The sequence below is a fragment of the Puma concolor genome, chromosome A2 (assembly GCF_028749965.1).
Source record: "Puma concolor isolate L17-30 chromosome A2, mPumCon1.1.hap2, whole genome shotgun sequence".
Classification (NCBI taxonomy): domain Eukaryota; kingdom Metazoa; phylum Chordata; class Mammalia; order Carnivora; family Felidae; genus Puma; species Puma concolor.
In genome coordinates, this window is record NC_141668.1 from 153,718,613 (window position 1) to 153,732,310 (window position 13,698).

Below are 13,698 nucleotides of genomic sequence, written 5' to 3' on the forward strand. Positions count from 1 at the left end.
ACTCAAACTCATGAACTGTGACATCATGACCTGAGCTGAAACCAAGAATTGGACACTTAATCGACTGAGCCACCCAGGCTCCCAGGGGTTTTTCTTCCTTTTGAAAGTTCTCTTCACTCGGAGAAGAGGTGAAGGAAGGAAGCCACAGTTTAGAGGACACAGTACGTCGCTGTTTCAGCGGTATAAAGGGTACTTGTGTCTATAAACAGCTTCTGTTTCTGTGATTCCTTGCAGGGCATCACGGGGCTATATCGGGGCATGGCTGCCCCCATCATTGGGGTCACCCCCATGTTCGCTGTGTGCTTCTTTGGGTTTGGTTTGGGGAAGAAACTGCAACAGAAATGCCCAGAGGATGTGCTCAGGTGAGTACTTACAGGTCTGGAGCACTTGAAGGTGTTCCGCCTGGTGGTGTGACATGGGTCAAAGTGAAAAATCTTGGCAGATAGGGAGTGGCTGTCCTTCTGGACCCCTAACACTGGCTCCTGGTTGCTCCACATGAGGGAGGTACTTGAGCTTCTTTTGCCCTGTGAACCAAAGGGAAAAAGAAAACAACCCCAAATCCTCCCCCATCTTCCCTACCAGGTTGTCATAATATCTTCTATGAAGTAGTATCACTTACTGTGGATATTAGTAATATCAACCCCATAGCATTGAGAGGTCTGAATGTGAAAAAGTATGTAAAATGCCATGAACAGTCCCCAGTGCCACAGCAATGACAACAGCAGCCTTGTCTTCCATCCCCTGCTTGGGAAAAGGGAAGGACCCTTAACCAACTGAGTCACCCAGGTGTTTCTCAATTTTTTTTTTTTTTTTTTTTAGTGTTTATTTGTTTTTGAGAGAGAGAGAGAGTGTGTGTGTATGAGCAGGGGAGGGGCAGAGAGAGAGGGAGACACAGAATCCAAAGCAGGCTCCAGGCTCTGAGCTGTTAGCACAGAGCCTGACGCAGGGCTTGAACTCATGAACCAGGAGATAATGACCTTAGCCGAAGTTGGACACTTAACTGATTGAGCCACCCAGGTGCCTCTCAATTTTTTTAATTAAACCTTTTTAAATTTTTAATTGAAGTATAGTTGACACATAATATTAGTTTCAAGTATATAATGTAGTGATTCAACAATTACATACATTATGAAATGCTCACATGGTAAGTGTAGTTCCCATCTGTCACCATACAAAGTTATTACATAGTGACTATATTCACTATGATGTACTTTTCATCAGACCAGCTTCTTGGCCTGCAGGGGGATTCAGAGTGGAAACATGGGATGATAAGATGTCCTCAGTCTGAGACTTGCAGGGTGACAACAACTCCTGGGAAGGGCTGCAGGCAGCACAGATCCCACAGAGGCTGGCCAGGTCTAGGTCCAAGAGTTTGAGGGAGGAAGCCCAGGGTGCTGTGTGGTTGTTTTCTGTCACTACTTCAGGCCACAGCATGCTGAGTAAGGGTCTAGGACGTAGATGAGATGCTTATAATGTGAAACTATTTCTGGAGTCCTTGTGACCCTCTGAATGTGACAAGCTTCTATAAATAGCCACAGGTGGCCACAAATGTGAATGTGTATGGGGTCCTTTTGAAGCTGTGTTTGGCTGTTGGTAGTCCAAATGTCCTAGGGACACATGTCTTCTCTGAGAAGCTGGTATTCTAGCTCATGTACCAGCTCATAGTTATAGTTATACTGGGGCCATGCACTAAAACCCCCAGTGGGGTCATTGTTAGTACTTAGACCTGTGGGTTGTATTCCCTGTACAATCACATCAGCTTACAAAGAAATACCCTTCCTGCTTGAGCAAAGGTTGAGACACTGAGGACCCCACTCGTATAATCTTGCCATGTTTTAAATTCTGGACATCAGCCCTGCCATGTTTCCCTTCCCTGCAGTGGTATTTGAGGATAGTATGGAAATGAGCATTACCAGGATCTTGGAGTGGATCCCCAAGAAGGTTCAGACTCACAGATACCAGCCTAGGGTGGGGGTGGGGAGTGGCAGAATGGGCCAGGCAGTCATAGAGTGTCTAAAGAGTTCTCTGGGCACACACAGAGAACCCATTCAGAGAAAAGTCCTTATTCCCAAGAGATGGGGATGTCCCTGGCCTGGAGTATGGGCATCCTGCAAAGTACAGAGCATGTTGGTCTCCTGAGGAGAACTTCAGTTGCTGAGAGGGCTCCTCTTGGAGACAGCAGTGTGAACTGTGTCTGTGAAGGAGGCCGTGCATGAAAGCAAGTCTCTTGACTGTTCGACAGCCAACCTGTGTGCTAGGTCTGCATGCCTGAGGTATATGTGTGGGCCCTGCCTGGAGTGAGAATATAAAACAACAACAACAAAAACAGGGCTGTTGAAACTTATGCCCTACCTAGAGGGAAGGACTGCAGTAGATGTCTCTCTACCCCGTTTGACATCTGTTCTCCAGGTCTTGGGCTCTTGTTGAGTGGGACCTGGCTGAAGGCTCAACTGTCAGAGGTTGGGGTCAGGAGGGGCCTGAGGCTCTGGCAAGTAACTGAAGATTTTTAGTAACCTTTCTTAAATTGTGGAGGCTCTGTTGAGATGTTAATTATAGCTTTGTGCTCCATTGCCTCCTGGTGACCCTTGTATTACTAATAGAAAAGGAGATGCCAGAGGTAGCACAGACAGCTGTGTGCTATAGATACCTGGAGCCTCACCTCCAAATACTTCATGTGGTTTATTCTGTAGGGGCCAGGGTGAGGATCCATCTCTCTGGCCGCTGAGGGATCATTCCCTGCCCAGAGGGCTACAGAACTCATCATGCCTCTCTGGGTACCATCCCTGTCTGGGCCTTTTTCAGCATCTTAACAGCACACTCTTTGCAATTGGCCTGGGTGCCCTTCATCCTGTGGAAATGGCCACAACTGTCCCCCCAGCCTTGATGCTGTCTTGCTTGAGTCTTGGCTTAAAATGTTCTCAGGCCCTTGCTGATCCAGAGGAAGTGAGATTGGAGGGAAACTGGGGTTGACTGAGACCCAAATCTTGAGTTGGAGGCTTTTTTCCACAACAACCCTGAGTTTTACAAATGGGGAGTCAAGGCTCAGTGAAGCCTAAAAACTAATCTGTAGTCATTGTGCATGACAGGCCCAGGCAGGGAACTATGTCTCACTATAAAGCTTCTGTGGGTGAGGCCAACCGAGTGTGCAGGTGGCCTTCTTGACCAAGCTCATATTACTCTTGGTACTGAGACCTCTGCCCTGGAAAATTTGACCTCAGAATACACCTAGAACTTTGCTTTTGTGCAAAATATGGTTTATTTCTGCTGGGCTTCTGCCTAGTCCAAGTGCTTATTTTTTCTTACAAAGTCATCCTTCGTGCTGGGATTGCTGCTGTCCTGGGTGGTTAGTCACAGGGGTTGCCTCTGGTTTTTGTTTTCAATACAGCTACCCCCAAATATTTGCAGCTGGGATGTTATCTGGTGTATTCACCACGGGAATTATGACCCCTGGAGAACGGATCAAGTGCTTGCTACAGGTAAGAGTATGAGCTGGTGTGGGGGAATGTGATCTGGGGGGAGGCAGCTAGCTTTTTCCATTCAGTATGCAATTTTGTGTGGATGTTTATGTCCTTTCACCCTTTATAAAGGCTTCAGGTCAGGTGTGCAAAACAGTTTCAAGGTTTTCAAGAGCATGGAAGCAATCGTAGTAGAATCGAGAACCAGGACAGTGTAACAAACCAACCAGAATGTCACACCTGTGATGTGTCATTCTAGACTTATCCACTCTTATTAACAGTACTTCAGGAACTCTGAAAGGTGAACCGTGTTTCTTCAGAGGTGGAAGGGAGGCTACTTCTGCCTGTGTATCTTATGTCTCTACCAGTTGCCCAAAGACTCAGTGCCCTTTGAGTACCTGGCTCATTGACAGCCAAGGGTGTGAATTGGTCTCCTGCCTTACCACACAGGCTCCTTTTATTTATTTATTTATTTATTTATTTTTAAATTTTTTTTTTCAACGTTTATTTATTTTGGGGACAGAGAGAGACAGAGCATGAACGGGGGAGGGGCAGAGAGAGAGGGAGACACAGAATCGGAAACAGGCTCCAGGCTCTGAGCCATCAGCCCAGAGCCCGACGCGGAGCTCGAACTCACGGATCGCGAGATCGTGACCTGAGCTGAAGTCGGACGCTTAACCGACTGCGCCACCCAGGCGCCCCCACAGGCTCCTTTTAAAACAAAAAAAGTTAGTGCTGTTTTCTTCTAATAGCTGAAGTAATTTAACACATAATTCTTGCTAGAAAATTTTGATAATGCAGAGAAGCACAAAGAAAAAAAATGTATTTATCACCCATGATACCACCTCACTGAGGTAACCACTGGTATGTTTTTGTGTGAATTCTTCTAGCCTTTTTGGTAAACATGTATGTTAGGAAATGTTAACTTTTGAAATAAAATTGAGGTCACATAATGCATTAGTTTTATAACCAGCTTTTTTCACTTGATGTATCGTAATTTTCTGTGGTTGTTTTTTCTCAAGCATCATGTTCTGTATCTTATTTCATTACATGGCTGTCATTTACCCAATAATTCCTTATCTGGGGGCATGACAAATTATATACAATAGCGAAGATCTTTATAAATAAGTTTTTGTGTGTATATCTGATTCTTTTCTTTTCTTTTCTTTTTTTTAATGTTTATTTATTTTTGAGAGAGAGAGCAGGGGAGGGGCAGAGTGAGAGGGCGACAGAGGATCTGAAGCAGGCCCCTGCTGTCAGCACAGAGCCCAATGTGGGGCTCCAACCCACTAACTGTGAGATCTTGACCTGAGCCAAAGTAGGAAGCTCAACTGACTGAGCCACCCAGGCACCCCATGTATACCTGATTATTTTCTTAGAATAAATGTCCAGACATGAAATTAGTATGTTTAAATGTGTGTACATTTATTTATTTATTTATCTATTTATTTATTTAAACTTTGTTTATTTTGAGGTGGGGGGACAGGGAGAGAGCTAGAGAGACAAAGAGAATCCCAAGCAGTCTCCATACTGTCAGCATAGAGCTCAATATGGGGCTTGATCCCATGAACCATGAAATCATGACCTGAGCCAAGATCAAGAGTTGGACGCTTAACCAACTCAGCCACCCAGGCACCCCCTAAAGGTGTATACTTTAAAAAGTTTTTAAAACATATTACCAAATGGCCCTCCTATAAAGGCCTATCCCTTTCTATTCTCAGTCAATAATACAGGAGCACCCACTGACCAGGAAACTCTGCAGCATCTAATTTACAATCTCTGCCAGTCTGATGGGTGAAAAATTTGCATTGTTTTAATTTTTTCACGTTTTTATTTTTTTAAATGGTTGTTTTTGAGAGAGCACAAGTGGGAAGGGGCAGAGAGAGAGGGACAGAGGATCTGAGGCGGGCTCTGCATTGACAGGCAGCCTGATGTGGGGCTCGGACTCACGAACCACAAGATCATGACCTGAACTGAAGTCGGTCACACAACCAACTGAGCCACCAGGAACCCCAATTTTTCTTGCTTTTAAATGATAGTGAGGTTAATTACTCTGATGAATATTAGTTGTTTGTATTGTTTCTTTATGAAGTACCTATTTTTCTTTGCTCATTTGTTTGTTTTTTTGGCTTATAAAAGCTTTGGGCGTGTTAAGGTTGTTAATTACTTACTGTATGTGGCAAGTCTTTTACATGGTTTGCATTTGTCATTTATTTTTGTGTATTTTTTTGAGCTTTTAACGGTGCAAGCTTTATTCCAATTTTGTGTATTTTTTAATTAAGCTTTTTATTTTGAGATAATTATAGATGTATGTGCACTTGTAAAAAATAATGTAAAGGGAAAAATAATAATACAGAGAGATCACTTGTACCCTTTATCCAGTTTTCCCATAAAGGTAACATCTTGTAAAACCCTAGAACAATATTACATCCAGAATATTGTATTGATATGGTAAAGATACAGAATATTTCCATCATTGCCATGGCCACATCCATTTTCCTTCTCCCACTCTAGTTCTTAACTGGCCCAGCAACCACGAGTCTATACTCCATTTCTATAATTTTAGAATTTCAAGAATGTTATATAAATGGAATCATACTATAGTAAAGTTCCCAAGTAAACTTTTTGGATTGGCTTTAACAAATTTTTTTTGTAATTATGAATTCTTTTTTGGGGGAGGGGGAGGGACACACCGGGGGTGGGGAGGGGTGGGGCACAGACAGGATCTGAAGCAGGCTCTGCACTGACTGACAGCAACAAGTCCAACGTGGGACTTGAACTCACAAAGTGAAATGATGACCTGGGCCAAAGCCGGATGCTTAATTGACTGAGCCACCCAGGCGCCCCTGGATTGGCATTTTTAACTCAACATAATTTTCTGGAGATTCACCAGATTGTTGCATGTATGAATTATTCATTTCTCTTTAATAGTCTGTGGTGTGTTTAACTTTTCATCCATTGAAGGACATCTGGGTTGTTTCCAGTTTGGGGGTATTATGAATAAAGATGGTATAAACATTTGTATTCAGAGGTTTTGCTGAGAAAATAAGTTTTCATTTCTCTGGGATAAATGCCCAGGAGTACAATTATTGAGTCATATGGTAGTTGCATGTTTAGGGTTTTTTTTTGTTTTTTTTTTTTTTAAAGAGAGAGAACAAACATGGGAGAGGGGCAAAGGAAGAGAGAGAGAGAGAGTAAAAGAGAGAGAGAGAGGGAGAATCTTAAGCAGGCTTCTCGCTCAGCACAGAGCCCAATGTGGGGCTCGATCACGCAATCCTGGGATCATGACCTGAGCAAAAATTAAGAGTCGGAAGCTCAACCACTGAACCGTCTAAGCCACCCAGGTGCCCCTTTACTGTTGAGTTTTTAGAGTCCTTTATTCTAGATACTAGTGGTTTAAATAAGAGCAAATACTATGCTTGATCTTAGCCAAAATGCCGAGAAGTGATAGATAGATACTAGTGGTTTGACAGATACATGGTTTGCAAATATTTTCTCTCAGTTTATAGTTTGGCTTTTCATCCTCTTAACAGAGTATCTTGAGCAAACATTTTCTTTTTAATGTTTATTTTGTGCTCTCTCTCTGTGTGGGGAAGGGGCAGAGAGAGGGAGAGAGAGAGAATCCCAAGCAGGCTCAGAGCCCGATGCAAGGCTCGAACTCATGAACCATAAGATCATGACCTGAGTCAAAACCAAGAGTCAGATGCTCAACTGACTGAGCCATCCAGGAACCCCTTGAGCAAACATTTTTAATTTTAATAAAGTTGGGTTTGTTAATTTTTCTTTTATGGATTGGACTTTAGGTATTTGAGGCATTGGGTCTCTTTACCTAGCCTGAGATCCCAGATTTTCTTCTGTGCTTTTTTCTAAGTATTCTATTTTTTTTTTTTTTTTTTTAGAAACAAAAGAGAGAGACAAAGCAGGAGAAGGGCAGGGTCAGAGAGGGAAGGAGACACAGAATCCAAAGCAGGCTCCAGGCTCTGAGCTATAAGCACAGAGCCTGATGTGGGGCTCGAACTCATGAACTGAGATCATGACCTGAGCCGAAGTCAGATGCTTAACTGCCTGAGCTACCCAGGTGTCCCTAAGAATTCTATTTATAGTTTAACATTTTACATTTAAGTATGTGACCCCATTTTGAATGAATTTGTATATAATGTACAAAAATTTGCCTATGGCTGTCCCATTGCATCAGTGCCACTTGTTGAAAAGACTTATCTTACTTCACTGAATTGTTTACATTATGTTAAAAATCAACTCAGCATAGCAGCACCTGGGTGGGCTCATGCAGTTAAGCGTCTGACTCTTGGTTTCGGCTCAGGTCATGATCTCACGGTTCACGAGTTTGAGCCCTACATCAGGCTCTGCGCTGACAGTGTGGAGCCTTCTTGGAATACTTTGTTTTCTCTCTCTCTGCCCTTCCCCTGCTCATGCTCTCCCTCTCTCTCTCAAATAAATAATAAACTTAAAAAAGAATCAACTGGGCATATTTGTGTGGATCTACTGCTTTGTTCTGTATTTTCTTCCATTGATCTATATGTCTATCCTTTTACTAATACTACACAGTCTTGATTAATATAGGCATGTACTAAGTCTTGAAATTGAGTAGACTGATCCCTCCCACTTTATTCTTAAGAAAAAAAAAAACCCTTATTCTAGCTATTCTAATTGCTTTGTATTTCCATATAAACTTAAGGGTAATATAGAAAATTGAGAAAAATTTTGCTGAGATGTATGTTAAATCTATAGGTCAATTTGGATGAAATTGATACTGTTTTGAGTCTTCCAATCCATGGACATGGTATGTCTCTCCATTTATTTAGAACTTTAATTTCTTTCATCAGTACTGTGTACTTTTAAGCATCTAAATCCTGTACATGTTTCTTTAAATTTATATTTAAGTCTTCTCTCTTTTTTGACTTGCAAAAATGGCATTGTAGGGGTGCCTGGCTGGCTCAGTTGGTAGAGCACGTGACTCTTGATCTCAGGGTTGTGAGTTCAAGCCCAAGTGTTAGGTACAGAGATTAAAAATAAAATCTTTTTAAAAATGGCGTTGGGAATGGTGCTGTAAGTTTAATTTTGTTATCTACATGTTCTTAGCTAGCTCATAGAAACACAATTGATTTTTATATGTTAATCTTATGTCCTGTGACCTTCCTGAATCCCTTATTAGTTCTAGGATTATTTTTTTTATTCAATCTGTGAGATTTTCTATGTAGAAAGTCATGCCATTTGCAAATAGAGACAGTTTTATTTCTTCATTTCTGATATGTTTAACTTTTATTTCCTTATTTCACTGGCTAGAACTTCCAGTACTATGTTGAATGACGAGAATGGACATTTTTGCCTTCTTCCCAATCTTACAGGGAAGTATTCACTATTTCATTGTTAAATATGTTAGATATACTTTTTTTTTGTAGATGTTCTTTATGAAATTAAGGAAGTTACCTTCTTTTACCCTTTTTTCTGAGAATTTTATCATGAATGGATATTGACTTTTGTCAAATACTTTTTTTATTTCTGCATGGATTGATGTGATCATGTGAGTTTTCTTTAACTTGTTAATATGGTAGATTACAGCAATTAATTTTCAAGTATTTAACCAACTTTGCGTTGCTAGAATAAACCCACCAAGTTGACATGGTGTATAATTCTTTTTATATGTTGCTGAATTCTATTTGCTTATGTTTTGTTAAAGATTTTTGCATGTACAATCATGAAAGATATAGGTCTGTCATATTTTTTTTTCCTGTATTGTTTTATGCGGTTTTGATATTAGGATAATACTAATTTCATGAAATGAATTGGGAAGTGCTCCCTTTTCTGTTTTCTAAGAGAGATTGTAGAATTGGTGTTAATTCTTTAAACCTTTGTTAGGATTTTATTTTTTTTTTTTAAATTTTTTTTTCAATGTTTTTATTTATTTTTGGGACAGAGAGAGACAGAGCATGAACGGGGGAGGGGCAGAGAGAGAGGGAGACACAGAATCGGAAACAGGCTCCAGGCTCCGAGCCATCAGCCCAGAGCCTGACGCGGGGCTCGAACTCACGGACCGCGAGATCGTGACCTGGCTAAAGTCGGACGCCCAACCGACTGCGCCACCCAGGCGCCCCGCTTTGTTAGGATTTTATAATAAATTATGGATTTGGGAGAGAAGAGTTTTAAAATTATGAATTCAATTTTCTTAATAGTTACAAGGCTATTCAAATTAATTATTTCATGTTGGGCAAATTGTGGTAGTTTATGTTTTTCTTTTCTCATCTATGTTGTTAAATTGTGTGTAGAGTTGTTTGTAGTATTCCCTTATTATCCTTTTGATGTCTACAGGGTCTGTGGTGGTATCTTCTGTTTTATTCCTGATATTAGTAATTTGTGACTTCTCTCTCTTTTTTGTCAGCCTCACTAGAGGTTTGTTAATTTTTTTGATCCTTTCAAGAAAATAGTTTTTTGTTGTACTGATTTCCTCTATTTTTCTGTTTTCAATTTCATTGGTTTCTGCTTGTATCTTTATTATTTACTTCCTTTTGCTTGTTGTAGGTTTAGTTTGCTTTTCTTTGTTTTTGTTTTACAAATGTTTATTTTTGAAAGAGAGAGCATGAGCAGGGGAGGGGCAGAGAAGGAGCAGGGGGACCGAGGATGTGAAGCAGGCTCTGCGCTGACAGTGGAGAGCCCAATGCAGGGCTTGAACTCACAAACTGTGAGATCATGACCTGAGCCACAGTTGGAACACTTAGCTGACTGAGCCATCCAGGTGCCCCTTAGGGAGGTTTTTGAGGTGAGAGCTTATTAGATTGTTGATTTGAGCCTTTTCCTCCTTTCTAATGTATGCAGTCAGTGCTATAGGGTTTCATTTCAGCAGCACTTTAGCTATGTCTTACAAACTTATTTATATATATAAGTTTATTTATTTAAGTAATCTCTATATCCAACATGGGACTCAAACCCACAACCCTGACTGAGATCAGCACTCACATGCTTTTCTGGCTGACAGGCATCCCAAAGTTAGATATATTTTAATTGCCAGTCAGTTCAGTGTGTTTTCTAATTTCCTTTGAGACTTCCTTTTTGAATTATTATTATTTCCTAATGTTTATTTATTTTTGAGAGAGACAGAGACAGAGTGTGACCTGGGGAGGGGCAGAGAGAGAGGGAGACACAGAATCTGAAGCAGGCTCCAGGCTCCAAGCTGTCAGCACAGAGCCCGACACAGGGCTCAAACCCACAAACTTCGAGATCATGACCTGAGCTGAAGTCAGACGCTTAACCCACTGAGCCATCCAGGCGCCCCCTTTTTGAATTGTTTAGAAGAGTGTTGTTTGGTTTACAGTGTTGGAGATTATTGATTTCTAGTTTTTAGTCCATTGTGATCAGAGAACGTATTCTGTATTATTTAAAACCTTTAGGGGTGCCTGTGTGGCTCAGTCGGTTAAGCATCTGACTCTTGATTTTGGCTCAGGTCATAATCTCACAGTTCGTGAATTTGCGCCCCATGTTGGGCTTTGCACTGACAGCATGGAGCCTGCTTGGCATTCTCTCTCTCTTTGCCTCTCTTTCTCTGTCAAAATAAATGAGTAAATAAACGCAAACAAAAATTTTAAATCTTTTAAATTTCTTGAGGTTTGTTTTATGCCCATGGTCTGTCTTGGCTTATGTCTATGGGCACTTGAAAGAATGTGTAATCTGTTGTCATTTGGTGGAGTGTTCTATAAATGTCGATTAGATCCTCTTGGTTGATAGTACTGAGTTCTTCTTTATCCTTGGTGATTTTCAGTCTTTTTGTTCTACCAATTTGTTGATAGAGGGAGTTGAAATCTCCAACTGTAATCGTGGGTTTGTTTGTTTCTCCTTTCAATTCTATCAGTTTTGCTATACATAGTTTGTAGTTTTTTTTTTTTGTTTGGTACATACACATTTTGAATTGCTGTGTCTTCTTGGTAGATTGGCCTTTTTATCTCTATCCCATAATTTTGCTTACTGTGTTCTTCCTTCGTTCCCTGATGTTTCAGAGTTCCTTCTTTCATTGTTTCTTTTCTGTGTAGAGAACTTCCCATTCTTTTGGGGCAGCTATTCTTTTGGGGTAGGTCATCTTTTGTTGACATTCTCTCAGTTTTCCTTCATCTAAGAATGCCTGATTTCCCCTTTATTCCTGAAGGATATTTTTGCTAGACATTGGATTCTGGGTTGACAATTCTTTTCTTTCAGTACCTGAAAAATACTGTGCCATTTGTTTCTATCATCCTGGTTTCTGCTGTCATTCAAATTGTTTAGCTAAAGCGTCATTTTCCTCTGGCTGCTCTTAAGATTTTTTTTTTCTCTGTCATTAGATTTCAGAAGTTAATTTGTGATGTGTCATTGCATGGATTTATTTGGGTTTATTCTGTTTAGTATTTGCTTAGCTTGTTGAATCTATATGTTTATGTTTTGCCACATTGGGAACATTTTGGGAACTTCTTAGTAGTTATTTCTTCGAGTACATTTTCAGTCCCATCCTATTTTCTCCTCTCCTTCTGGGACCCTGAGGCCACAAATATTAGATTGTTTTATTATAGTCACACAGATCCTTGAGTTCCGTTCAGTCTGTTTCAGTCTGTTTTATTTCTGTTGTTCAGATTGGGTTTTCCATTGTTTTATCTTCCAGTTCACTGATTTTTTTTCTCTCTTCTGTTCTGCTCTGAAGTGAGCCATCCATTGAACTTTTTATTTCAGTTGTGTTTTTCTTTTCTTTTTCAGTTGTATTATTTATTTATTTATCTATTTATCTATTTATCTATTTATCTATCTATTTATTTATTTATTTATTTATTTATTTATTTATTTATTTATTTATTTTCTTATTATTATTTTTAAGGAGGCACCATGCCCAGCTTGGAGCCCAATGTGGGGCCTGAACTCACAACCCTGAGATTAAGACCTGAGCTGAGATCAACAGTTGGATTCCTGGAGTGCTTGGGTGGCTCAGTTGGTTGAGTGTGTGACTCTTGATTTTGGCTCAGGTTATGATCTCATGGTTTTGTGGGTTTGAGCCTCACATCAGGCTCTGCACTGACTATGCAGAGCCTGCTCAGGATTCTCCCTCTCCCTCTGCCCCTCCACCACTCGTGCTGTCTCTGTCTGTCTCAAAATAAATAAACTTAAAAAAAAAAAAAGTTGGACTCCTAACCAACTGAGCCACCCAGGTACCCCTCCATTTTTCAATTATACAGTTTCCATTTAGTTCTTCTTTATATCTTCTATTTCTGTGCTGTGGCTTTCTATATTTTCATCTGTTTCAAGCATATTTATAATTACTTACTGAAGGATTTTTTTTTTTCCCCATGGCTGCTTTAAAATCTTTGGCAGATAGGGGTGCCTGAGTGGCTCAGTGGGTTAAGCATCCAACTTCGGCTCAGGTCACCATCTCACAGTTTGTGAGTTTGAGCCCCACGTCAGGCTCTGGGCTGACAGCTCAGAGCCTGGAGCCTGCTTCAGATTCTATATCTCCCTCTCTCTCTGCCCCTCCCCTGCTCGCACTCTGTCTCTCACATTGTCTCAAAAATAAATAAACATCAGGGCGCCTGGGTGGCTCAGTCAGTTGGGCGTCTGACTTCGGCTCAGGTCATGATCTCGCGGTCCGTGAGTTCGAGCCCCGCATCGGGCTCTGGGCTGACAGCTCAGAGCCTGGAGCCTGTTTCGGATTCTGTGTCTCCCTCTCTCTCTGACCCTCCCCTGCTCATGCTCTGTCTCTCTCTGTCTCAAAAATAAATAAATAAATAAACAAACATTAAAAAATTAAAAAAAAAATAAAATCTTTGGCAGATTAAAAAAAACAAAAACAAAGAAACAAAACAAATCTTTCTTTGTCAGATAATAATAATGGCTCTGTTACCTTGGTATTGTCATCTGTTGTTTGTCTTTTTCCTTTCAGTTTGAGATCTACCAGGTTTGGGGCATGATGAATGATTTTCAGTTGGGACCTGGATATTTATATATTACGTTGCAACTGTGGATCTTATTTAAACTTTATCTTTTAGCTGGCTTTCTCTGACTTTTTATCAGGAAAGGGAAAGATGCTGCTTTGTTACTACCAGGTGGGGGTAGAAGTCTAGGTTCCCCACTCAGCCTCTGTTGGCATCGCAGGGTGGGGCACTTCTTTTTACTGCTGGGTGGGTGTGGGACTTCCAACATCTCCACTGACCCCGTAGAAGGGCGCTGTTACTGGTTGGAAGGGATGAAAGTCCTAGTTCCCTACTTGGCCTTCTCTGAC

General features: G+C 40.9%; 1 protein-coding gene across 1 annotated transcript in view; it reads left to right on the top strand.

The window, feature by feature from the left end:
* SLC25A20 (solute carrier family 25 member 20) overlaps positions 1–13,698 on the top strand; it is a 29,956-nt gene that overhangs the window by 8,801 nt on the left and 7,457 nt on the right. Inside the window, exons 3-4 of the mRNA XM_025916459.2 lie at positions 235–362; positions 3,386–3,476. Coding sequence (XP_025772244.1) covers positions 235–362; positions 3,386–3,476 — 219 coding nt within the window. The remainder of the gene's footprint in view (positions 1–234; positions 363–3,385; positions 3,477–13,698) is intronic.